The sequence below is a fragment of the Haemorhous mexicanus genome, chromosome 1 (genome assembly GCF_027477595.1).
Source record: "Haemorhous mexicanus isolate bHaeMex1 chromosome 1, bHaeMex1.pri, whole genome shotgun sequence".
NCBI lineage: Eukaryota > Metazoa > Chordata > Aves > Passeriformes > Fringillidae > Haemorhous > Haemorhous mexicanus.
This window is the reverse complement of record NC_082341.1, coordinates 38,401,006-38,428,058: the sequence shown is the minus strand read 5'-3', so window position 1 is coordinate 38,428,058 and position 27,053 is coordinate 38,401,006. Positions and strand designations below refer to the sequence as shown.

The window sequence follows — 27,053 nt, the reverse complement described above, 5'->3', positions numbered from 1 at the left end:
AAGGATTTGTAAAATCCTCCAGACAGGCCAAGGCACTTGGAATCACAGTTTCCATCACTTCTAAGAGGCTCAGCAATAGGGGAAGATAGTCAGATTTACTTATTTTCACGATGTGACCGAGCTAGGCAGCTTGCCACAGAAGCTATCTGAAAGAGAAACACAAGCACCAGGAGCTGTGCTCAGAACACCATGGGACCTGCAGAGAGGCCTTACCCTGACACTGAGTGAACAGTGACAGTAAATTTGGTGCAATTCGCATGGATTAGGATTATGAGCATGAATAATTAGGATGAGGAATATGAGCTGGTGGGTTCATGTCCTAAATCTTCAAAAATTTGTCAGCTATCCACACCTAGAAATTTTTTTGTCTGTTTAGAGGTCACAGGAATATTTGCAAAACACACTTAGCACTGGTGTGTTCTTGTCATACCACACACTTACCTTCTCTCAAGATGGGTCCAGCCCACACATAAAACTTGCCAGTCAATCCTCATTTTTTCTACTGCCCTTCTGATGCAAAAAATTTGCCTGTGACCCTCGCTCTCACAGGTTTGGGGGGCGGGATGACAGCTACAGAAGCCTGGTGACTGGCATGTCCCCGTGCACTGAATCCATGCAGTGTTTCCAAGAATGCTCCCAATGCACAGAGCACATGGGCTATTTTTGGACTTGCAAAAGCGGTTACTTGTCACACAGGAGACACCCACACTGCATGCTTGGGGAGATTTTACGCTTTACTTCTTGCGAGCTGCTTGGATTTTGGATTAAAACAGGAAGCAAACAAAGGAAACCCCAAATCCCTGCACATTTGCACATTATGGGGGAAATAGCAGAATGACTGCAAGACAGCAGAGATATGTTACCATCCCACACCTTCTGCAAAAAACTGTCACTCCAAAACTAAGAACTCCAGATGCTTTCTACCTAGGGAGCCTTGGAGGTATAGCAGACAAGAAGCCTAAATGACCTTTGCTTCCCAGATCATCTAATCTTCGGAGGAAAGGCAGCAATTACTCCCTGCAGTCATGTGGAAGTCCACGTGCACCAGCCTGAGCAGAGGGCGGATCTGCCTCTGTCGTACCTGCCCCAACCCACACTGTTCAGGGCAAAACACATTTGTGGGATTTGCAGCTGCTAGCAATGGCTCTGCCACGGGTTCCTGAGCAGCCCCCAGCCCAGCCCTGCTGCTTGCTCAGTATTTCTGTGTTTGACCTGCACCTTTGGGCTCCTTCCAAGAAGGTTTCTAACTGTAAGTGAGGTAACCATTTGGACAGTTTAAACACTTCCAGAAGGGGAACCATGGAGTATTTCCAAGCTGATACAACAAGGACCAAATTAACATAGGTCAACAGTTCTAATTTGTAAAGACAGAAAGTTGTTAATCCTGATTCTCATCACAAAAGCTAAATACTCTGTAGACAGTCTCTCAGTCCAGTTGACTAATAACTGATAATAAAGCATGAATGCTGTTTGTCTTTAAGAGTAAGGTTTATTTTTAAGTTATTTCTCATGAAGGAGGGGAAAGTGAAAATGAAAGAAGACTCCCATATACTGGCAGAAAAGCCTGGTTCCTTAATATACCTTAAGATACAATCCTTAAAGGATATATCTATGGCACTGAAAGCAGTTTTCTCCAGTTAGAGGAACTCTACCAAGCACTGTGGAAAAAAATCTAAATTTGTTTTCACTTTAGCAGCAACTCAGAACTAGGATGGTGTTAGACACGTGTAGTAAAGCTGTTTGCCATCTAAGATTTTAGCTGATGGCACAAAACCCAGCAGTGCAGGGAAAGCAAATGGAACTGGAAGAGAGAGAAACTGGACGCCCACTTGAAAACAAACAAAAATATTTAAAGTAAATGCTCATTACACCCTTAAGAGGAAAAAAAACCACCTCAAATCAACCTAGTACATTCGGACTAAAATCAAAAGAAACTGAGTTACTTGGAAGGTAGTGAAGAGAACAGCATGTGGAATAGCAGAAAAATATAGTGTAACTGAACAATCCTTTGGAAATGTCCCACCTGAGATTACATTAATGCAGTAAGTACATGGAGTTAAGCACAGCTTTTGAAAAGACATAAAGGAAGCTAATCTCAACCTTACCCTGAAGTGATAGCAGAGGTTAATTTACACAAGCAGCAGAATAGGAGTGGGTGGAAGGAAGTGGTTAGAGGTTATTAATACAAATGATCAAAGCACACACCCCAGGTCAACACAAGCTACTGTTTTCACCTCAGTAAATGAAATCAAACCCAACAATAATGTAACTCTTAGGAAAAGGTCCATTGTAATAGTACTAATACTGAACTCTTAAAGTCTAATTATACTTGTTTACTGGATTCTCCTAAATCCAGGCACACCCAGCACGTGCCTGACTCATCTGCTATCTGAAACACAGGCAAAACCAGAATACAACAGAAAATGAGAAAACATAAAAAGCAGAGAACAGATTAGCACTAACATTTTCAAGGTGTTGTATAGAATGCTCAATTAAAAGCGAGAGAACTCCATTATACATATTTAGGACATGAAAGAGAGTATCTGTTCCTGTATCAGATTTCTCCCACTGAAGTTCCTTGTACCATGCAACGCATTTCCAAGTCAAATTTTAAGACCTTTCATTTCTCCAACCTCAAGCACAGTAGTGCAGCCCCTCTTAATATCCTCACAGAAATCTAAATATCACTTCTAGCACAGTCTTTTGGCTCTCCTACAGGAACATCCTCTCTAAAAACATTTACTCCAACATACTGAATCAAGCCCTCAACCGGAGCTAGACCCAGTCCTCAAAGGCTACACCTGTATATCCTTCATCACACATGTCTAAGATGCTCATCAATCATGCAGCATTTGTCAGTGTTTATGCCTCAACACCTTCTCTCACATATTCCTAAGGGCTTGGAAGCTTGCCAGGATGACCATTTTCACCTAATTTTATTTAAGAAAGTAAATCCTTTAATGGCATTTTAGTTTCAGGTTATGAAATGTGTTCAACTACAGGCACTTCACCACTGGCAGCCCACCACAGCAGGATCTGTCCTCACAGGAGTTACCAAAGACTCACAGAGGCTTTCTTCCACTGGTCTTACAAGGCCTGACTAGGAAGATTCAAGGGTTGCAAGTCCTTTTTCCTTACAGAGCTTCATCTTTTCAGAGATCAAGGCTTTTAAAATGACATGCTACTCTATTTTAACATGACTCTACTGTTCTGTGCGTGCTTATCATCAAAGTGATATACATTGGGTTTTTTTTTCAACTGGCTGTTTCCTATTTCTTGCCCTAAAAGGCACTTACAGGAAGGCTACTGTAATTACATTAGCCTACCACTTAAACATGATCCACAGACAGTATTTACGCTCTACTGCAAGTAGCTGTACAGTTTGTAATCAAAAAAAATAACAGGAATAAAGCAGGAGTGATATGATAATGGTATTTTCCACATTACCACTGATTAACACCAGTGTAGATTTTAATACAGGAGCAGCTTTGGTTCTCAAAGGATGGTTCTTCATTTCAACCTGAAGTGTCCAAGTAGAAAAAGTGTGTTCTATTACAGCAGCACCATGCTTTCTCCTATATATCATCTCAATGAGACTGAAGTTACACGTATTTTACTTCCATGCCTACATGTGGTTTGTAAACTGACTTGGACTTTGCTAGATTAAAAACTCTATTTAAATGATACTGCTCCAATACAGTGAATCACCACTAAACTCACCTTTTAAAGTCTCAGAAAGTGGTACCTATCTGTTTGGTGTTTTAATCCCAACCTTCTTTTCATCTGGGTGAGGGTTTAGATGCAAAAATAAAGACAAAGCGATCTCAGTCAGAAGCACTGAGCAGAAAGCAGGGCTGAGCTGGAATGACATAACTGTTTATTTGGTTCTGCATGGGGGAACTTGGCATACAGGGCTGGCTCAGTAGCTCTGGCAGTTACAGCATAGTCTTGCAAGGCATCCTACTTGACCCTTGAAGCAGCATGGTGGGAACACATCTGAGAGCAAGGGCTGCATCTCTGGCTGGGCCATTTGTACCATGTACCCTGCCCGTGGCAGACACTTCTACCCAGATGAAGCTGCTGAAGGGAGAGGCTGCAGAGTGGATCTCAGACTGCAGGCAGTGTCAAGACCTTTCTCCTGAGCAGGACAGCCAGCAGGCCTGACTGCTAAAGGTGCTGCCCAGGTGGAAAACCTCCTGCAGCAGCTGGCTGAGCTGTAGGAGGCAGTGAGAAGCATGTGTGGCATCAGGGCTGCTGAGGAGGAGCTAGACAGCTGGTTCCAAACTGCACTGGACCCACATCCTATGGCCAAACAGCCAGAAACTCCCACCAGAACACAGGGAAGGGAGGGGGCCAATAATGCAGAAGAATTGAAGCTTGCCATGGCAAGGATCTGCAGGAAGAGACTTGCCCCCAAAGACTGAGGTGTCCCCACAGAACCACTGTGCTGCTCTGAGACTGGAAACACCCATCCTATCAGAAAAGGCACTAAAGCCAAAGAAGGCAGTCCTGGGAGTGACAAGAAAGGACTCTGGAGCATGGATAGCTTTTTTCATCAATCCACCTGGTCAAAGGGAAAGGGTTCAAAAGGGCTAGTCAAATCTAGCAAACCAACAAATGGTAATGGGACTGGTGCCACAGTTGGGGGTTTGTCTACTTAGACCACGGGACTTGCCTTGGGAAACCTGGTCTGCTGGGCACTGATGGGCACTGGTCTGATGGGATCCACCTGTCAGAGAAGGGGAAGGAGCCTGCATGGATGAACAAGGAGCTCCTGGACAAACTCAAACACATACAGCAACTGTACAGAAAGTGGAAGCAAGGACAGGCAGCCTAGGAGGAACAGAGAGAGGTGGGCCTGTGAACTCATTAAGTTCAATGAGCCCATGTGCAAGGTCCTTGTACCTGTGTCTGGCAATCACAAGCACTTGTGAGACCCACCTGAAGCGCGGAATCCAGCTCTGGGGCCCCCAACACGAGAAAGAAATGGACCTGTTGGACTGAGTCCAGAAGAGGACTCAAGACAATCAAAAGGCTGGAGCACCTCTCCTATGAAGAGAGGTTGAGAGAGTTGGGCTTGTTCAGCCTGGAGAGGAGAAGGTTCTAGAGAGACTTTAGAGCAGCCTTTCAATACCTAAAGTGGCCCACAGGAGAGCTGGAGAGGGACTCTCTGCAAGGGCATTGGCAAGGAGTCATGGCCTTAAAATGAAAATGGGTTAATTCAGACGAGATATTAGGAAGAAATCCCTTATTGTGAGAATGGTGAGGCACTAAAACAGGTTGCTCAGAAAAGGTGTGGATGCTCTACTCCTGGAAATGTTCAAGGCCATGTTGAATAGGGCTTTCAGCAACATGGTCTAGTGGAAGGTCTATCTTCCCACAGCAAGGAGGCCGGAACTAGACGGTCTTTAGGCTGCTTCCAACCCAAACAATTCCAAGATTCTATGATGAGTCAGAACAACCTTGGGCTGATAAATGCTTCTGACCTGTACTATAGAAAGCAAAGGTGTAACAAAGCACACATGGAAAAGCAAAAGATCCTTCTTTAAACGCTAACTGGGCTCACAACAAAATAAATTGCATACAGTTGGTTGGACAACAAATTATTCAGCAAATAAAATAAAAAACCCCCAAAACTAAAACCAACCAACCAACCAAAACTACTCAAAAGTGAATTAAAATTCTGACATGAGAACAATTGGAGAATGCCAGAGACTCTCCAAAAAGAGATGGACAGATGTCAGCAGAAAAGCACTAGAGATGTCCCAAGGCAGAACATGCTGTTTGTGAATTAGAGCCCTATCTTAGAGGTAGAATTTAAGGACCTTCTACCAGAAAGAAACCCTGAAGTTACGTGAGCAAGAACAGGCAAACAGTTTCCTTAATTTGGCAAGCTTGTATTAATTTGTCTTGTGCAAGCAATTAGCATTGCTCTGTTGAGATGGACTGATGGCCTGAAGAAGTCCTTTCTGCTGAATACTAGACCAAAGTCTGAAAGATGCAGGTGCAGTCACTGGCATTTATCTCATCAATCAAACTTTTAAGTAGAAAGTTAAACATGCACATAAATGCTTTCAGATACAAGACAAACACCAAGTGTATGCACAAGCACCTCTTGTAACCCAACACTTTTCCTGTAGCCACATATTGGAACCACCAGATAATGTTCACTTGCACTGGTATTTGCCTTAGAGCACTGGAACACAACAACACTGGAATGTAAGAGCTTCACAAATATAACACACCTACAGAAAGTTTGTTACTGCACCAAGAGGTGAACAACACTAGTGTCCAACAAAACTGGAAAATTAAATACTACTTTGGTGGCCAAAACACATGTAACTTATGCTTACGGTACCTGAGTTGTTGGAGAAATAAGTATTTGTAGCATTTCTCTTCTTCTCAAGTTTATTTACTTTTCAGTTTCTCAGTCCTGTCTAAATGCTTGCACTAAATGCTTAGGACTTCTTATAAACAGAAGCAGGAAGAAAGAAGACAAGCTCTAGGATAATTATCAAAAGGACTGGAAAAGTTGTTAACATTAGCTAATAGAAACTCCTGCAAAGTCTAAAATTAGCTTAAGTTTGTTCTTAAGAAGAGTGGATTCCAAATGGGCTGTGTTCCATTAACACTGCATTTATGTTTAGCACTCACGACTTAAGATGTTAGCTACAGGTCTCTTACCTTTGGAGGCTTGAAGGGATATTCTGGGGTAAATGTGATGTCAAGGAAGAAAACACCTCCCTCATAGACTGAACCTGGAGGTCCTAGAATGGTTGATCTCCATTCATAGATGTTATCACCTTTGGGGCCAGCACTAAGAGATAAAAAACAAAATCATTTAGAAATACTACCACAGCTTAAATACGACCTCTTACATTCTTCAAGTATGATATGGAAGAAATATTTCAGTGTTACTCTTCATACACCACCTGTAGTAGAGACAGGGATTAAAAGAAGACTGAATGCTTTCAAACACTCAGAGATTTTACCTGAACTTATCAGTGTTCCAGACTGTTTAGCAAAGCTGAGAAACTAGAGGTGGGGTATAGTTTCCATTTTCTCTCTCCTGATAGTTACAAGAGCAGCACTGCCCAGAACTACTCCTAAACATACTACACTATCAATACAATACAAGAGCTAAGTTTCAAAGAACAATTTCCTACTGTATTTCAGAAATGGCACTTCCATCTCAGTCTCAATAAAACTGTACCACATTAAAGACCATACTAAACAAATTAAGGATTTAAGTTCATTTTATGAATCTTGTGTGTTCTTTAACATTAAAATATATCCTGCATTATTGTTAAACAAAGGCTCACAGTATAATTGAAGGAAGCCAAATTAATGATGATGCTCTTAAATGTCAAAAGTTTCTACACTTTTATCATTTTACTGCACATGATCTTACCCTGTTGATATTGCTTGCATTGTCGAACTGCGTTTTTCAGGGGGAATTAAAATCACTGTGCCAAATTAAAACTGCACTTTCTCAAATTAGCTCTGCTTATTTGAGATTCTGCCTAACCTGCCAGCATGTCACTATAAGCAGTATAAACTAAAGGTGTTGCAGAGATCAAATGTCTGCTTGGTAAAATTAGTTTTACTGATATCCTCAGATGCTTGTACTCAGTAGCGTGCCATATGTCACTGAGTATTTCTAAGTACAGCTCAACCTATAAAGCCATTAATGGTGTAGGACTCCTTTGCTGGCTCTTCCCTTCTGTACTGCTATGGTAGTATTTTGGCTGTAAGATGCCAGAGCTGGAAAAGCATTTGCATAACAGGAGGTGCTGACACAGCTTTTTCCATCATGGATGTACCATGGCTTCAGAAATCTCTTCTCCCCTTGTTCTGAAGGGGATGGATCTTAAGATTCCTAATACAATGAAAACTAGTGCTGCTCTTCTTTCTTCCTTCTTTTAACAAGGTTCCTCTAAGACAAAAGGTAAAAACCAAGCTCTTTCCACATTATAATAATCATGGAGCAGTATTATTTGAGAAGGAAGGCAATACAATAAATTCAATACACACATGACAATGTGCATTTGAGTAACATGCAGGAAACCAGAGTAATCACTAAGTGGTAATAACAATGTTACAAACAGAAATACAATTGCAAGAACATGATTGTCAACAGTGATCAGAGACATTTTTTTTTCTCCCTGCTCTTCCCAGTACTGGTGAACATCTTCTTGACAGCAGGGGAATCAGGAGAGAGAAAGGGAATTAATTCTGTTATAAAACCTAATATTTTTTTTCCAGATTAACCTAATAATAAAATTTCACAATACATTGGTGCTAGATAATTCAACAATGGTGAAGTTATGACTAAAAGCATGCTTCTAGGGAAAGGAAAGCATGTAAGAAAGCAGTAGACAGATTCTCTGCAAATGATGCACCAGCCACAAGGGAAAGATTTTTCTCTCCAGAACACAAAACCCCGCACAGCTCAAGATCGGTATTAAATTAAAGTAAAAGCCATTCCATCCTGAACACTCCTGGCATCCCACTCCACCTTTATGACTTGTCCCTGTCCTATGCATGTCCATATATTTGGGCACTCAGTACTCTCCAGCTACCACTTGTGCATTAGACTGGAGAAGTGCTGTATTTCGAGGGAAGCTCTGGCTCTGGAAAGAAACCAACTTAACTGTGCAAACTTACCGAAAGGGACTCTCTGGGGCACCCTTAGCCACCGCTCCAAGGAATCACCTCTTTATGTACCTATTAGCAACCTACTGACACACTGTCATTACTGCAAGTTGCACCCGGCAATCATCCTCCCCTCCCTCCCTCCCTCCCTCCCCTAAAGGTGGAGCTACTGAACGGGAACAGGTACTTGAACTTCGTTAGCACCGATTTACTGTTGGAATTTATATTGCCACAACTGCCAACGGAGAGCACTTCAGCACTCAAGAAATGTGATGTGCCATTAGCACTGAATACAGCCCTCTGAGCCAATGAGAAATATTTCAACATTTCGCATTTTATTTCCAGCTTCAGCCCAAGGGACTGTCAATAAAAAACTCCCACAGACTTAAAAAATATATTATCATTAGTAATAGTCTTAGAAATCTCTTGTATCCTATTAGGTTTCCAATTAGAGCTATCACTGCACACAAGTAATATACTGCCATATTAAGAGTGCAACATCTTTGTAAGACATCAGTAGGCTTTAACAATGATGTGCTAAGCTTTCCTTTTAAGCTTTTCATAATTCAATTAACAGTATAAAATAGCTGTGCATGTCCAACTTTTACACATTAACATTGATTTCTTATAAAAGACTGAAAGAAGATGATGCAAGTCAGCTTCAAGTATGATACTGCTTAGATTTAACTTAGGATTAGTAATATCAAATAGCTCATGAAGACCTAGTGAATAATAGAAAAGTGACAATACTTGACCACAGTGTAAGAACAGTGGCATTAACTTTTGGTGGAGATATGGAAACTGTCAAAGGCTAAAGGTTACATTCTTTGTTTAAAATCCTTGCAATTATCTGCTTCAAAAAGAAATTCACTGATGCATGGACACAGGGCTCACTGGCACAGCTGTCACCTTGCCTGATATGTGTCACCACTGCTCAAATTAAGTGTCTAGGTCTACTAATATAACACTTTAAAGCTGTCCAACATATGACCACTAGGAAGACAATTTTAACCAATTAAATAGAAATAGTTTCCATTGCAAGATGAGAGTATGTGAGCAACAACTTTATATATAAACTCAGCAGCCCACAACCTCTTCACTTCCAAAGAAACAAATGAATAAAAGACCAGCAATTCAGAGTGAAAAATGACTTCAAAAGAAAACTGAAAAGATCCCAACCCATTATTATCCTATCAAGCAGCATGTGTTACATTTCAGTGCAACTGAGATCTCTCTTGGAAAAACAGTGATATATTCTGTGAAGATGCACTGCACTCACTGTAACAACTGATCCTGATTGTTCCCAATGATGCTAGCTTATTCCCCAGACTGATGTTATGACAGAAACAGTCCTTGGGAAACCTCCTAGAGCCAAGGTATTGTTCAAGGAATATCTAATTTTCCAAGTCTAGAAGCAGGAAAATGCAAGGCGTTACCTCCTGGTAAACCCAAGGCAGAGAGAAAGAGTCAGCACAAGTGAGACCAAGCTCAAAGTCCTGCACGGGCCAAGTCCTAACACAGCATTGTGCTGCTTTGGAAAAAACTGATCTTGCTCTGCCTCTCTTTGCTGGCAGGCGCCATAATCTTTCCCAACTTAAAAATCCAACAGGTAAATTAGAAATGCCTGCAGCAGAGGCTGGGGAGCAGAACGATGCCTAGGCAAATTAGCTGCAGATGCCTTGCAGTACTGAGCAACTGCAAACACAGAACTCTGTCTCAGAGATTCAGTGTTCTTGGAGAAGACACACACAGACACACACATACACTTCCACAAATGGAAAAAGCTGAAATGGCAGACAGTCTGCAAGAACACCCAGCCTGTGGCTTTTTTGTATTAAGCCTGCCAGATATAACCTCCACCACAGGTCTGCAATACATGATACCACCCTGATATTTTGCACACACAAACTCAGCTTCCTCCTCTGTCCTGGCATCGTGGGCAAATCACTCAAAATATGCCTATGCCACAAGGGAAGGCAGGACTTTTTGGCGTTCACCACGTATAGCTAATGTATGAAAATCCCTGGGAACACAGTGATGGTACTTTCCAGGAGAATGACTCAGTAAGAGTCCATTGTTTATGTAAACATGCTAGTTCATTTAGAAACTACCTGGTCCTCTCTAGGAGTTGACCAATGATAATGTAAGTGCTCCCTTTAGTGAAAATTCAGACTAGCAAATAGTTTAATTTCTCTTTGAGATATAGAAGACACAACAGAAGATCACTGCAGTGATAAATCAAAATAGCTGATGCTACAGACGCTAGGTTAATACCCTGATATACCAAAGCAGCACATATTCCTTTTAAAAGCTAACTAATTTAGCAGAGTAGTTTAGAAGTGCCACAGACTGCTATCTGACAGCATGATGAGAAGAAGGGCAATTCCCTGTTATGATCAACAAAGTAACACCTAATGAAAACCTACAATATATTTCAGGTAAAATTGCAAGTAACAAACCCATGAACTCATACACCAACTACTCCATATCCCTAGGTGCTATTTTTGAGGCTATTTTGCCCTAAACATGAAGAGTCTGATGCTAGTAGCTAAGCTGTTTTGAAGTGGCACACTTGGGGAAAATAAACATAAATTCGAAAAACACTGCAGACATGACCTTTTCCAAGGGACATAGCTCAAATCCGAAAGCGAACAACATACTAATGCCACATGGGAATTTCAAGGTGGCAGAGAATCTAATGATCTCTAAAGTAAAACTTCACCATTACAAACTGACAGCAACATTTATTTTTTTTTTTTGCTGTTGCTTTGTTTTCTAGTAAGAAACAGTTAATGGCTGAACATGGAAGTGCATCTTAGTTATGGACTTACTAGGCAGCAGCTGACAGTTAGAAGTCCCTTTTCTTTCCCCACTCCCTTGTCTTTCTTTTTTTTTTTTTTTTTTTCCTATTTTCTTCTCCAAAGATGTAAGCCCAGAACACATCAGAAGTTTTGGCTTCCAGGCAGGTACCATATCATTCTCACATGAAGTTCTGTTGCACCTTGATTTTTCTGGTGAACCCACCCCACTCTGGACCTCAAGGTAAATATGCTTTCTTTTCTCATAGCCCACTGGGTGGGTCCATCCCTGAACTTGCTCACTTGTATTGCTAAACTGAATCTGGTGGAGAGATTGGAAAAGCACCCCAGAAATACTGGATCACTGGGGGAGGCAGGTGCCACCTTTACAAAGAAGCAGGACAGCTCATCCATCTTAGCCATTGAAAACAAACACCAAATCCTCCATTCAATGAAATTTTGCTCTACAGATCTTTAAGCAAGCTGTCTCAAAACAGGTGTGTTGAAGGACAGAGTAAAAACCCACAACACAAAATCCAGCTAATCCTAAAGGCAACACTTCACTTCAAAACCTTCATATTAATGCACAGTTCTAATTTTAGAAATAAATTGTCACCTTCTGCACATGCTTTAGCAACCAAAATCTATTAGTATTATTTTGATTATTATAGCATTGAGACACTCCATTCATAGGCAGGACCACACTATGCCAAGCCTGCTATAATACAATCCCAAGACTTGTGTACACAATTTACAAAGGTTTTTCAATTATAAAATAAGCATTAAAACATTACACAGTTATTAGGAAGAAATCCAAATAGACAAAAGAGAAGCAATTAAGAGGATACCCGGGGCCATCCATTTAATTACTATTTTTTTGGCAAAGTAGTTTAAAAGTGAGATGCCTCTCATTTTTAAGTCAAAGAATGGAAATAAAAGAAAAATAAAGGAAAAAAAAAATAATCACAACACAAGAAAACCACTCCTGGGCAACCATGGCAAATTGAAGGTAACTTACTGAATTACCACGTGCCTAGGTGAATCAGTGGCAATTTTTGCCCACTGTCATTACACACAACCAAGCTGCTCCTCTGTGTTAACATAAAAATGATGGAATGATATCAGGTGAAATTCCTGCAGGCTCAATGAGAGGGAAAACTTTTCTCTTGCTATCTTTTCCCTCAGTGAGAGGGAAAAGACAGCAAGAGAAAAAGCTGCAGCCAGCTTTAGTTAAAACACAAGAAGGGAGCAAAGGAGGTAGAGAGGTAAGTGAGCAAAGATGGAACATAATATTGCTACAGCAACCCAAACATAAAGTTTTGAAAATAGAACTTAATTCTCCTTCTAGTTCATATTCAGGGATATGGTTCTCCAGTACAAAGCCGTAAATATTATTATTTTTGTAAGTCATTGAAAGTATTGTGTTTTCTGTCTTCAATTTAAAATGCAGTCACAATATTATTGCACAAGCATAAGTGCCTTAAAAATCCCACCACACTTCCAACAGAGTTAGAGATAATATCATTCTTCTCTGCATTTTCACATACAAAATTTCTGTTTTAACATCTGGGAAAGCTTTTCCCTTAAGTATCAGCCTAATGTAAAATTAGGAAGGTTTGAACAATTGCACAAAGCTTAAACTGGAGGATAAATGGTGCAGTGAATTACTTTCTTACTAGGTTAAAAAAGGAACTAAATAACTAAATAGCTCTGATAATGGAGCTGATAAGGTGTAATGTGGGGATTTATGGGACTTCAAGGAAATCTGATCACGGGGATTTCTTTGCTGGAATTAAACAAAAAAAAAGACTACATTTTCAATTTATATAAAAAATACTTGGCAATAAGATCACACAACAACCAAGAGTTACCACAGCCAAGATCTCATTCTTTTTCTATTACAATAGGAACAGAAATGCCATGGGGTACTTGCAAGTTTAGGACTTTTACCTGAAATATTTCAGTCTCTGCAAAAGATTACTGTGAAGTTACTACTAAGCTACCTGGTGAAAAGGCCAACCCTCTCACACAATTCCACTGCAGAGTCTGATTTTTAAACCAGGCTCCAAAGATTTAAAATAAAATCTCAGTTTTGACCTCAGGGAGGTCAGGAAGAGACTTGTGATATTCTCAGGAGTGTGCTACAGCTCTTTTTAGTTCAACAATAATCGCTCCAATTTAGGAGGAAGTCCTTATAAAAAGATTCAAGAGAAATTAATCCATTTAGCATTGGTTCCAAAATTGAAAGAAAACCCAGCCTGCACAGTTCTCAAGGGTTTCAGTTTTTCTTTCCAGTGACTTCTTTGTAGCCTTCTCTACTGCAAAGTACTGGAAGTTTGTCCCACTACACAGGGGGAATGTTTTCAGTGTCAAACACGACAGCAGAAAGGCTGTTTCTGTAAGTCTGAGACTTTAGTATGTACAGTACAGAAATACAGAAAATGCCAGACTAAGTAATGAATGAAATTATTTTCATTGTATGCAAATCATTTTCTTTTCTCCTCATATATTTAGTTTGAGGCTGTGAACAAAAATTAAATAAATTAAAATGTCCCAGCTTATTGTGACCTTACACGTCCCATTAAATAATACTCAGTATAAGAAACAGTAAAACAAATTGGGAAAGAGTAACACAGAATCTGACCCACCTAACAATAAGTAATTTCTCATTTAAAATGACAAGAAATGTGGTGGTAGAATCTGAGGTCTGCCAACATAACCTCATGTTATTTTTAAATCAGTTTCCTTCCTGCCATTTGTCTGTTGACTATCAACTACCAACACGGAGCCAGAAATTATTACACATCATCAGACCTCATTTCCAAATTATTTATGTATTTATAGCACATATATGTAATTTACAGTTGGTAAGCAAAACCAGGCAGTTTCACAAATGCACTGTTTCTTCAACTACACCATTTTTAGGGGGTGTCTTCATATTCTAAAAGGTTTTTGGAAATTGGTGTAGAAATATATCTAGTGTAACTTTAATGGCTGCATAAAGCAAGCATACCCTAAACTGGTTGCCTAGAATCAAACTGACAGACCTATAATTAAAGACAAATAAAAGACAATCAATATTACTGATAAATATGAAAGTTCTTGTTTCACTAATCTCAAATGTGGTATATTCCTGAAAAGAAAGCAAATCTACTTCCTCCTGGCATTTACTGGGATATAGTAGGTCCTTCATACGTGGAAAGGCAACTACTCCCTCTGACAGCTAAACAGTTCAATAATATCCCCTTCCCCTCCATAAGCTCCAGAGGTGCTACACTGAGTGACAACAGGGCTCTTTCCTAAATACTGTGCTTTATCCATTAAGGAAAATAGAAATCTACCACAATTAACCTGCCATTCCAAAATCAAGCTGGGACCTACATCAGTGTTTCTGTTTATCATACCCATCTCCTGTGCTGTTCTCACCAGTGTGTGAATATGGAAGGTAATCTCACTAAGCAGGTAAAACTCCCCAGTACATCATAAATATTTAGGAGCCCTGTAGTACATCAATTGTAAAAGTAATCAATTTGAACCCACATGATCTGAACACTTCTGTCTCTTCACAAGTTGCTTGCCCTGTCAAGGAAAAAAAAAAAATAGATAACCCCACCTATTTCACAAGCCTACCTATCCAGCACCAAGCTAACAGAGTGGACTGTTTATTTTGGACTTTACAATCCACTTGCCCTATTGATTTCATTGTAATTCTGTAGATCAAGAAATACATACCCTAAATAAACTAAATTGAAAGGGCAACAGCAGCTGTAAACCAGCTTAAAAAAACAGCCCCAGAAAGTTAAAGATGCTATGTAAAAACTGGCAAGATACCTCTGCTATGCTGAAAATTGAATGCAAACAGGACTCTCGAGCTTCCTCACACTAATAAGGACAAGGTTCTTGAGGCTTCACCCAACTGTCTCCTTGAGCTAACTTTCTTAGTTCCATGGGGAGGAAAAGGGCTTCTTGAGAGAGAGGAGTCAATACATTTCCAGACTAGAGATACACTACCATCTCTCTTGCACTGAATGGAGGGATTCTGCTTAAAGTCTGTCCTAGGAACAGATGAAGTACTATTTTAAGATTACTAGTTTATATGCAACTTCTAAGTTTTCAAGAGAACATAACCTAAGGGAAAAAAACCTGCTCCTGTACCACATGCTCCTAAACTGATTTACCTGTCCCATCATCTACCTACCTACCGACCAGCTTGCCCTAAAAAACATGTTACAAATTAGAACAATCAATCAGCTAATCAACAAAGAGAGTCCCCTTCCCACCAGATGTATGATAAGTAGAGTCAACATCACTTAACCAGAGAAACAGGCCATCCCATTATCTTGGCTTCACATCTTTATATCGCTCCCCATCAGCACACCAATGCTGATACTGATAACATTATGCTGAGGAACAAAATACAGTATATCTTGAAGGACATATCTTAAAGATACATGAAAGATAGAAAGAAAAAAAGAGTCCAATCTCAAGGTCTTCCCCTTCTCCTTTGCCTACATTAAACCTCCTTTCCTCGCCACTCACTAAATAAATCAAGATCACTGCATTTGAATGAACCCATTTCACTGTGGATGCTAACAGCAAAACTACAGAAATCAGCCAATAACAGCTCAAAATTTGGTTACTCTTCTCAAAACAACAACAAAATATTCTCAATTATGCTGTACTACTCAGAGAGAAAATTTTTCCTGATTTTCACAGTTCTAAACTATCAAAATTACCTGGCAAAAAAGTAAAGTAATTTGAAAACACTGTCTTTGAGTTTTGAAACTCTGGCATGCACAGACTAGAAACAGAAATCTAAGATGAGAGCTTGCTTTAAGTAAAACAAGATTACCTACACTGTAATACAGCACAGCTGCCAGCCAACTACATAGAAGCCACTAAAAATTGTTTATATACCACTGCAAGTTGTTCCCATTAATAACATGAGCCAGTCACAATAGCTAGCCAACATTTACTGTAGTAGATACAAATATTTCAAAGCTGGTTAGAGAGAAAAAACTTCAAAAAACCTCCAAGAACATATCAAGAGATTTAAAAAGAAAAATATAACTTTGATTTTTCTACAGCAGATTCACATGCATAAAGGGCAGCCTAAACAGGTGCTTGCAGTGACTTTCCAAACTTTTGGGGTTTTTTTTTGTTTTCAAAATATTAGGAACATTAAATTTAATCCTCATTAGGAGCCATAAGAGGACTAAGCAGTGCTCTTAAATGATGTATCCAGTTTTGTGGCCAACCTGTATGCCTTAACTTGAAGAACACATATAGTCCTTCACAAATTATCTTTTCTTCTTCAGAACCCTATTTGGCACTCGATATTAAGCAACTTCCCCGTGAATTGCAAAAAAATTCATAGAATAATTTCGAACTTCCCAATACCTTTCCTTCATGACCCTTTTATTTGGAAATGTCCAAATTTCCCAAATGTAAGGAAACATTAATGACAATGAAGCAATGAAGTGACAAGCAATAATAGTTTCAACTTAGGGCATTATGTCACTTACACCTTTTATGAAAAACAGGTTACATTCACACAAGCCAACACTTGGTGTCTTCTCCTCCCTGATTTCCAGGAAAGAGAGATGGCCTAGCTACAATTTAATAAGCTGAAAGACAACTCCCATGTGTGGCAGTTAAGTGCTGCTGACAGAGAGCAACAGCAGGCAGGGAACAGGGAATTGCTAGGGAGCACAAGAAATTCAGGCATCCTCCTCAGCATCACTCCTGGTCCCGCATGGCTTAGGAATTTGCTTCTTCAGCTGATCACTGATAGCTTAAACTAAACTGAAACTTTTCAGTACAATGAAGATAAAAAAAATCATACTAAATTCACACTTATACTACCTGAAATCACTCATGTTAAATAATACTTCATGTATGTTGCCATGGAGGCTTTTCTAGTCATTAAAAAAGAAAGACATTTTCCCCACAAGCCTCTGGTGCAATCCAAGAAATGTACAAAAAAGGGTCTGAAATACACATTTCTTCATTGGATGGTGGCAACACTTGAATTGGTAGTAGTTCTAGCAAGAGGTTTTCTATTGTACAGGCAGAAGGAGGAGAGCACACCTCTCACAGAAACATGCAAGTGTCTTAGAGGCAGAGAACAGCATACATTTTCTAACCTTTTAACCTCAGCATTGTTGCAAGTTATACTTTGAAGCAAGAGTGACAAGATTAGGCATATGTTTTGAGAGCTGAGCCTTGCTTTTGTTATGCAATAACCATTTCCATAATGCTGAGGAAACTGCAGAACTGACACAGAGATAGATGAGCAGTTTGCACCTAATATTACAATATTAAGTTTCTGAACACTAACTGAACACGTTGCTTCTAATTAGGCACAAAATATGAAACCAGCATAATAGCACACAGTGGTATGGCAAAATACCTGGAAGAACTGCCAGCCTTAATACCCATGCTTGATGCAATTTTCCATACACAACAACGTAAGAGAAATAAATCTCTCACTAGCTACAAATTGCAGGGGTTTTGGGTATGAAGGTAGGGAAAATCTCTCTAAGCACAAAGAAAAGTCATCTGTTTCTAGTCACCCCCATTCATTCACTGATTTTTCTTACTAAAAGGCATTTCAAGTATTTCTTGTAGTGAAATAAAGATGTTCAAACAGAAATACGTTTACAATGTAAATATATTTGCACTATTTACACTATGTTGGAAAATTTCTCCTCCAGTCTAGATAACCCCACCTGAACTTTCAAGATAAAATAATAAGCGGGTTTTTCCTCATTTAAGTTTCTATATCAAGACCTCAATTCAGAAAGGCCAGTAAATAAAACTCTCAGAGTACACACAAAAAGCCTTCTCAACAAATTAGTGAGAATAGACAATTTCCAAAGGCAGCTGATATTCCCATCATTAAAAGTAACTTACCCTATAAAAAAAAAAAAAATACATATTGGGTTTTTAATCAAATGTAGCTAGAGGTTATGATGAGCCAAGTTTTTTCCAATTAAGGTAAAAAAGCTAAAAATAACTCTCTTCTGCTGAGTTTGTAAGCATCAGAAGAGTAGAACATATCACTCACAAAAAAATCATCCCCATGACAGTATCATTACAGATTAACAAACTAACAAATATTAATATGATTTCTTAATTCAGTCTACATAAATATACACAAAACTCATGCAACTTCCCAGCACTGAGTTAATGATACTACAAACCTGAAATCTGATCAGGTAAACTTAACCTTAAGTACTGACGTGAAACACCAAAATGAGTCCTTGTTTTGTGCTTTAAGACTCAATTCACGAGAGACATACTATTTTGACAAAAATATAACAGAAAATACTTTTAGAAATCACTCTTAATAGTGGTTTTTTATATATTCACACACACACATTTATATAAATGTATGTTTCATACAACACAAATCTTTTTACAACTTGACTTACAAAGATTTTTTTCTAACCACATTTTTCCTCCTATAGAACAATGTTAAAATAAAGTTCAGTTCACACATTAGTATACTAGAGAGATAGTATTACTCCAAAGATTTTGATCACAGGTCAAGTGCAAATTTTATCTACTAGCTTATCAAAAGAAATATAGATCCATCAGGCTGGATCTCATCTGAAGTCCACCTAGTTTAACACCTCGTATCTCACTGGCTTCCAGTGTCAAATGGGTCAGAGATGGGCATCAGAAGGTTTCTGCCAAGTTTTCTGTTTCCTCTACCATAACAACAACCTCAGTGGTAACTGCTTGAGCCTCAACACCAGGCATCCATGTTTCCCTTCTGAAATCAGTATTATGAATCAACTGCAGAAATTCTGTCTGATTTTGCCATCCATAGAAGACAGAGACTTTTTGAGGCTTGCTCAATTCCTGCTTTCAGTAATGTAATACAGCATGGAACTCCCTATGCCCCGTTTTGTTCTGTAAAAAGTGAACAAATTAAATTTCACTATCTTTTAATCTCATTCCATATGCCTTTGTTCCTGTCTTAGAAGAGGAAAAAACCCTTCCTCTCTATTTTCTCTTGAGGTTAAAAAAATGAGGAAAAAGGCTCAGGCTGCCCAGGGGAAAGATCACAGCACCAAGCCTGACAGAGTTCAAGAAGTGTTTGGACAATACTGTTGGGCACATGGTGTCATCTTTGAGGATGGTGCTTTGCAGGGCCAGGAGTTGGACTTGATGATCCTTGATGGTCCCTTCCAACTCAGCATATTCTGTGACTCTGTAAATGCTACATTTGTGGGTTTGGTTTTTCAGGTGCCTTTTTTTTTTTAAGGAAACAATCCCTGTGTCTTCACATGAGAAGCCCTCCACCTCCTTTTTTTAATTAATTCCATCTCTCCTCTCCAAAATCTGCTTACTCCTCTAATACACTCTTTTAGATAAAGTGGAGAGCATTCCTCCACAGAAGCTGATAGATGAGTGATTACTCTGTATGTATTTGAATTTAGCCCTTTTCTCATTCATATGATCGTTTTTCAAAATGGGAATACTTATTACCACAGGTCATAATGCCTCTAGTGAGCACTAGGCCAGTAAAGAGTAAGTTTCTTTCCCTTTCAAAGTTGGTGGCAAACCACTCATCGTTAAAGGTCTGTCCTGTAAGCATACATTTGTCAAGTCTCCTTCTAAAAACAAGAACTTCTCTATCAGTCTGGGCTAGCTGAAGTCAATGACAAAATTCCATCAAGTTCAACAGAATTAATTCATATGCAATGCAGGGCACAGAAATCTCTTGGGAATCCAGCACAACGTTCCCCCCCATCCCCACCCCCGCCCCAACAAAACCAGCAGCAACTGCAAAAGCCAGATCACTGTAGAGCACTTAGATTGGGAGGTTGCTTCATCACACTTAACCCAGTCAGTAATTATGCCATTCCTAATTCGCACTGTCAGCAAAGAACACTTTTGAAAGCATCTTTGTTGCACCTGCATCGCATGAAAATACAAAATACTGTATTTTTTATGGAAGAGTAAAGTCTAAAAGTTTGTTATCAATCAATGCTGCTGCTGGACATCTTCAAAACATGAAACAAACTTTGCTTCTGTCATTAAACTAACACTAGTTTATAGATAATTACAGAATAGCAGAACCTTATAAGGAAAGCACAGAGCTTTACAGAAAGCTGAACTCCTCTAAAGGAGAAATTTTAAGGTTCTTTTGTTTAAAGCCACATGATTTATTCAAGTTATCTTTCCTACACTCCCAATACGAGAATTTGGAGGCCAAGAATATTTTGACTAAAGCCTAGGTATTTCTAATTTTTGTTTCTATTAGTTTTTGCTCAACAACCTTTTTTCTTTTCTCTCTGAATCTACAGATGTGGGTTTGTGTTGAGTTTTTCTGTTATGTGGTTTTGAGTTTGGGTTTTTTTGGAGGGGTTTGTTTTGGTTTTTTTTGTTTTTTTTTTTTTTTTAATCTTTTGCATATCAGGATATTTCTCCTCCCTAGCCCCAACATGTAGAAACTGTGTAGTTTAAAGTATTGCTGAGATTTGCAGGCACAAATGTCAACTATAATAGCCTAGCTTCTAACATACTTCCTTGTTCACTCCTGATATTTTTACACTCCATGGAATTAGTTCTGTAACCTGAAGTGCCACTTATTAAAAAGGCAAGCCATGGTAAAGAGCTTGCTACCATCATCACTTCCTTTACAGAAATATAGTGATTTCACTCATTACAGCACACTCAGGTTTAATCAACACCCTGACTTCTGCTCTGTGTAGGTATTAATCATTTATAAGTCTTTGGATTCTACTGCTTACTTTGTAGGTCATTTCTGTAGGCATTCCCTTGCAACCTGATCAGACATGATGCATAAAATTAATTTCTGGGATGACCTGATACAGAAAGGGATGTGGAAAAGGAGCATGAAAAGGGATGACATCAGTAATGGATGAGGATTTCTGGTCCCAAAGAGATACAAGACAGGTGTGCACATGTGTATGTGGAAGGAGGGAAAAAACACTCTTTGTGCAAGTCGGGATTGAACAAAGATTTTAGTGCAATGCTCAGAATTAAAGCAGATTTTAGTCTTTAGTTTATTGGAAGAAACAAACAACTCCCCCCCAGCCCCAAAAACCCCTCCACCATGCTCTTCTGGTACAATATCTCCAGGTATCTTGCTTAAACCTAGGAGCATGAGTTTAATATTGCTCCCAAATCACCATAATAAATAACACTGACTTTGAACATTGATGGTAGCCACATGCCTGCCCAAATCTATTTCAAATTCCGTTATGTTCTGGGCCTCAGTAATTTCCTATGACAGTATGTTCCAGAGACTAATTATATGTGTGAAATACACATATAATACCTTCCTTTTATTGCTCTTCTATTTGCCTTCTTTGATTTCAATAGAACATCTCTCTTGGTTCTTCTGTTATGAGAAAAAGAAAACAGATGTTTCTAATTTATTTTCTCTTACACTAGAATTCAGTGCAGCATGAAGTTAGCAGTTAAATGACTGAAGTATTTCATTCTGATTGTGTTCTTCCAGACACAGTAAATGCCTGTTTTTCCAGAGTAAACTTACCTACCTACTAGAAGAATCAGAGAAAGATGAACAAGAATGTAAAGAAATTCAAACCTATGAACTTTAGGCAAAAGGTTTATGACAGAAAATAAGAAACCAAATACCAAAAGCATTAAAAATGTTCCCCTACTCAATGCTGCTATGTCTATATTTGGGAAAAAAACAAACCAAACAAAGCACCCCTACAAACTTCAAACTAACCAAAAGAAATACAGTGTGAATGGCTGATGATGCTAGTGAGGGAGAGGGACAATTAAAAAAGCAAAAGTACAGAACTTTGTATGTAACAGCACCCAAACCTCTGATATCACACATACTTAGCATGCCACTTTAAATCTCACTGTAGAAGCAATTAGTCAACAGTAGCAGCTTCCTTTGTGAGCATAAGCAAGTTCTCAGGTGCCATCATCATGGTCATGGATGAACAGCTTAACAAGGGATTGATGCCACCATTTTGCAATGACATTTCTGGGCACCTGCAGGAAGGGTGTACATCTGTACTTGCATGTAACTACCATTATCTGGGTGTAAGCTGCATCAAACAAAAGCATGACTTCAACCAAAATACTTCATTAACTAGGCATGTCCATGTAGAGGCAATGAATTTGTAAAAGCAAGTGGAAGTAGATTTCAGAGGGAACACACCAAATTGCAGACTGATGACATTAGTGTTAAAATTTCAGTGGAAATCTTGCTTGATTTAGTTATTGCAGGACAGGAAAGGACAATTCAGAGAAATGACAGAGCTTTTATGTTATTTTAGCTATAGGACTGATCCTTAAATACAAAGCCTGCCTGCCCTTAGACCCACTACCAGCCTGCACTGTGTCTTACTATACCCAATTCCATCTTCCCTCATTTATTTTAATGGAAACAACACTGCAGCTGAGGAAAAATACACACTTCAATGCTTCATTCTGCAGGATGATGGGACCCTTGTTCTTTACACTGGATTCATTAGCATACATTTGATACATGTGAAAAAGCCTCACCTATATTGCCCAGCTTTGAGAACTTGAAAACAAATTTCTGGAGCAGAGAAACTCTTGTTGACAATATATATCAGTCGGATCAGATTTTTTTTAAAAAGTGTATTTTCAACAGTGAAATAGATAATAAATAAACAAAGTGTTCTGTTACAGCTAGGAAGTTCATTGCTCTAAGTCAAAACACTGTAAAGACCGGAAGAAAGCCACTAGTCTGCTAGGATTAGCCAAGGGCACAAGAGCACAATTAGTTCTTACTTGATTACAGGACCAGAGACAGAAAGGAAACCCAGGTGGGTGATACACAAAATGAGGTGTTCTGATTGAGCGTGACAACATTCAGATTGAATTTTCTAAAATTGTCATATATCTTTTAACAAACTTGTGTGATAATGGTCCTGTTATATCTAGCTCTGATCATACAGACACTCTCATGTGTAAAACTGGAGTACACAAAACCTCTACAACCCCAGAGCTGTACTCCATTCAGTGACGTGATCATACACACTCCCATACGGTATTCCATTACAGTGGATCTAGAATGGTATTATCATTTTTGCTACAAAACAACGACAAGAATATATATTATGGCAGCATTGATTCCCTCTCAGTCACGAAAAGAAGTTTGACTTTACCCTTTATACCACTGGTATTAACTGGCAAGTCAGTGTTACCCTTGGAGTCTGTTTTGCACACCCCTAAGAGACTTTCCTATGTCTGCTTCTTCTCCTGGGTGATGCAATGTTTGCAGTTTTTATAAAAACACATACTCTGTCAATGTCTACAAGTCAAATTAAATGCTGAAGAAAAGGAAACTTGATCTTACAGTGATTCTTTTCCACACAGCTACTTCTGCACATTTAGGAGGGAAAAAATAAAAGGGGAAAAAAACCCTCTTTACTTTCTCAAAACTTCCACTGCACTGTGGTAAGTGAATGGAAAATATGTGTTTGCACACACATACATGCTTTAAATACACTGCTGACAAAAAGCAGATCTGATTCAACACTGTTCCCTGGAGCTGTTGTCCCAGATAGCATTGAACAGTTTTAAAATGTGCAAATTACTATGAATTACCTCATAATTTGCAAAAGGAAATGGCAGGTAAAATAAAAATCAAGCTAAAATTTACTTCATAATTTCAAAGTTGAAGTCTGGTAGTGGTTCAGTCTTCTTGAACAATTCAACTACTGCAAAACACATATTGAGAGGCACCATTTAGAGTCTTCCTTACTGTAAGGGATTTACTTTTAACTGCAGGCAAAATCCAAGTACATGTTCCCCTCCTGAGCATCTTTTAATCTTCATAGTTTCTGTTCCTTTAATCCATGTAGAACAGACCCCCACCAAGTAGGTATGTCTCCCCAGGCCAGGTTACAGAGGGAAGGCAGCTCTGGTTCAGTGTCGACTGAGTTCAGGTGTATTTCTGAAAAGACTAGAAAGCAAGATCTAAGCTGTGCAAGCTCCAATTACAGCAGAAAAACAGCTTAAACTAAGAAAAAGTCTACCTATTAAAAACTTCTTAGCAGCTGTGACCAGCATGGATGAGAAATGGTGAGAGAGGCTGCCCAGTGGCTGTTATGCTGGTTTCACACACTTTTCCACTAGGGCAAAGAATGATTAAGAGACTCACCATCTCAATGAGTTTTCTTACTGGAAGCAGCTTTTGTGGAAAGTCAGACCCTTAAATGTACCCACGTCATGATTTTACTCCTGTGAGACAGAGTGTTCTACTACATACTTAAAGACATACAGAAAGAATCAAAAATATAGCATAATTTAAGACCTTGTTTTCTTCAGTACTACTTGTAAAGAGAAACCTGAACACATAAGAGAAGTCACCTTTAATAATCCTGTGAGTGTGCTAAGGATGCACATGGGCCTGACTGCCCACAGGTATGCAAGTACTAAAGAAGAGGAGTTAAACAGACCTCCCCTCTTCCAGATCAATGTCTTACTGCACATAAATTTATCTTCTTCCTTTGTCTGCTGTATGCCCACTAGGTCTACAACTCCTGAAGTCTCTGAAAATCAGAGGACTTTAACAGCAAAAGCAATGCAAAGGAAAGACAAAATCCCCAATCCTCCCACCTAAAAACACCCCAGCAGTGCATGTGCTTCCTATCTTTTCTTATACTGAGAAACAGAATAATAAATTAGTAAGGAAGCAACGTGAATCTGTGCATAGCATTACCTTTTTTTTAAATAGTTTATATGTTTGCTTTTCATTAGCTCTCTGTGGTGGCAAAACAATAAATGTAAGAGTTAGAGACATAAAGGGAAAAAACAAAGTAGCCAATAGCAAAGATTTCAAATACACTTACACAACCACAGTTTATTTTACAGCTGCTTTACATAACAATAAAAATGTAATATACCATGGACTTTTGGCAGTGTGTAGAGAGGCAGCATCAAATGGCAATAACGGAGTAAGCACAAATGATCTCTTTGGAACAATTAAGCAATTTTAATAAGACCATTATGTCCAACAACTAATGGGTCCAAAGAGACAGAAAGGTCAAATGCGTGAGTTTCTCCGTACTGACCAGAGATCACATTTATAACCCTCTGGAAGACAGGATACCTTCATAATCATATTATATAACCCTTACTAGAAAACAACCCTGTTTAGCACACTACACAAAAATAGAGATCTTTCCTTCAGATGCCAAAGGCAAGAGTGCTTTCTCCCATCCAGTTGTCTCAGCATAATTAACAAATAAATAAATAAGGGCAAAAAACCGCTTACCCTCTGTGCATAACCAGCTGAGAAAATCATTGCCTATATATAAAACAGTGAAGTGCTCACACAGTTCAGTAAACAGTCTGGCACTTTAAAGAAAAAAATGGGTAAATAATACATATTGTACATTAAACTCTACAGAACTGTTTTAGCGACCTTGAAGTCTAGTAATATAAGCAGGGACATGCAAACCCACTTATTTCTGGACACAGTTCATTCACTATCTCCAGCAAGGACTGAAATTTAACACTGGACCCAGTGTGTCATTAGGATTTGACACATTATCTTTCAGGAAAGCCAATCTAAGCAAACATTATATTTCCATTACTTTAACACCTAAAAAAAAAAAAATTAGATTCTCCCTCTGAAAAGAAATAATTTGCTAAAACAGCAACTAAATGACTTTCCAGGTGTGACATTTAATGTGTACATGAGAGGAGGGTTAGTAAAAATACTGAGCAAAGAACCTTTCATTTGCCTGGCATACAGTTGTCTGCTGTGTAAATGCTCATACAGGCTCACCTTCTGCACAACCAAATGCCCTCATAACTCCGAAGTGAAGTTTAGATGTATCCTCTTGACTAGAAACCTTTCAAGCTATTAAAATACTTTTCCAATGACCAAGATATAATACATAAAGAAAGATAACAAATTTCAATTTCTGTGTTACCTTGCACTCAGGATTATCCCATTTGCCCATTTAAGTACTTTAAAAACACTTCCCTCTTTCCCTTTCATCAAGCTACTCTGATTCATGACCCAGATACTTTAGCAATTTAAAAAAAACCCAACCAAACTATATACACATTCAGTAGTTTAGCTGATCACTGCTACTTCATTTGCAAGTAAATTAATAAAACAGGAATGGTTATGTCTGCTTATTTTTTAATTCCTAATATACATTTTTCTTTCTGTCAACAGGACAACCTTGCCTTTTCAGTTCTCTGTAGGCATGGGCGTCAGACTTTGACAGATATAATGGCTTAGTGCTGAAGGATCAGTGCAGCCATCAGGAAAGAGAAGGCACCAGAACATGCTCAGCTCAGAAGGATAAGGAAGCAGGAGACACTACCACTGTTCTTTACAAGGCTGAAATGGCCTGCAAAAAGAGGCCCAACTCCAGGGGCCAGAACAGGCAGTCTAGCTCCTTCTTCCAGAATTTGCACCACACTGGTGACTTGTAACACACTGGATTATGAAGAAGGAAAGGAAAACCTAGATGAGAAGCATAGAGATTGCTCAGAATCTCTGCAAGAGACAGTAAGATTTACTGCTGAAAGGGATCTGGCAATATACTTCTCTCTTGTTCCCTGATTTTAAGAGTTACATCTAAT

General features: G+C 39.0%; 1 protein-coding gene across 6 annotated transcripts in view; it reads right to left on the bottom strand.

Annotated features, from left to right (window-relative positions):
- The window catches only part of LOC132327231 (ubiquitin-conjugating enzyme E2 E1), a 45,720-nt gene that overhangs the window by 2,345 nt on the left and 16,322 nt on the right, over positions 1-27,053 (bottom strand). For all 6 annotated transcript variants that reach the window (XM_059846206.1, XM_059846215.1, XM_059846225.1 and 3 more), the window contains one exon: positions 6,685-6,817. In XM_059846206.1, coding sequence (XP_059702189.1) covers positions 6,685-6,817 — 133 coding nt within the window. The remainder of the gene's footprint in view (positions 1-6,684; positions 6,818-27,053) is intronic.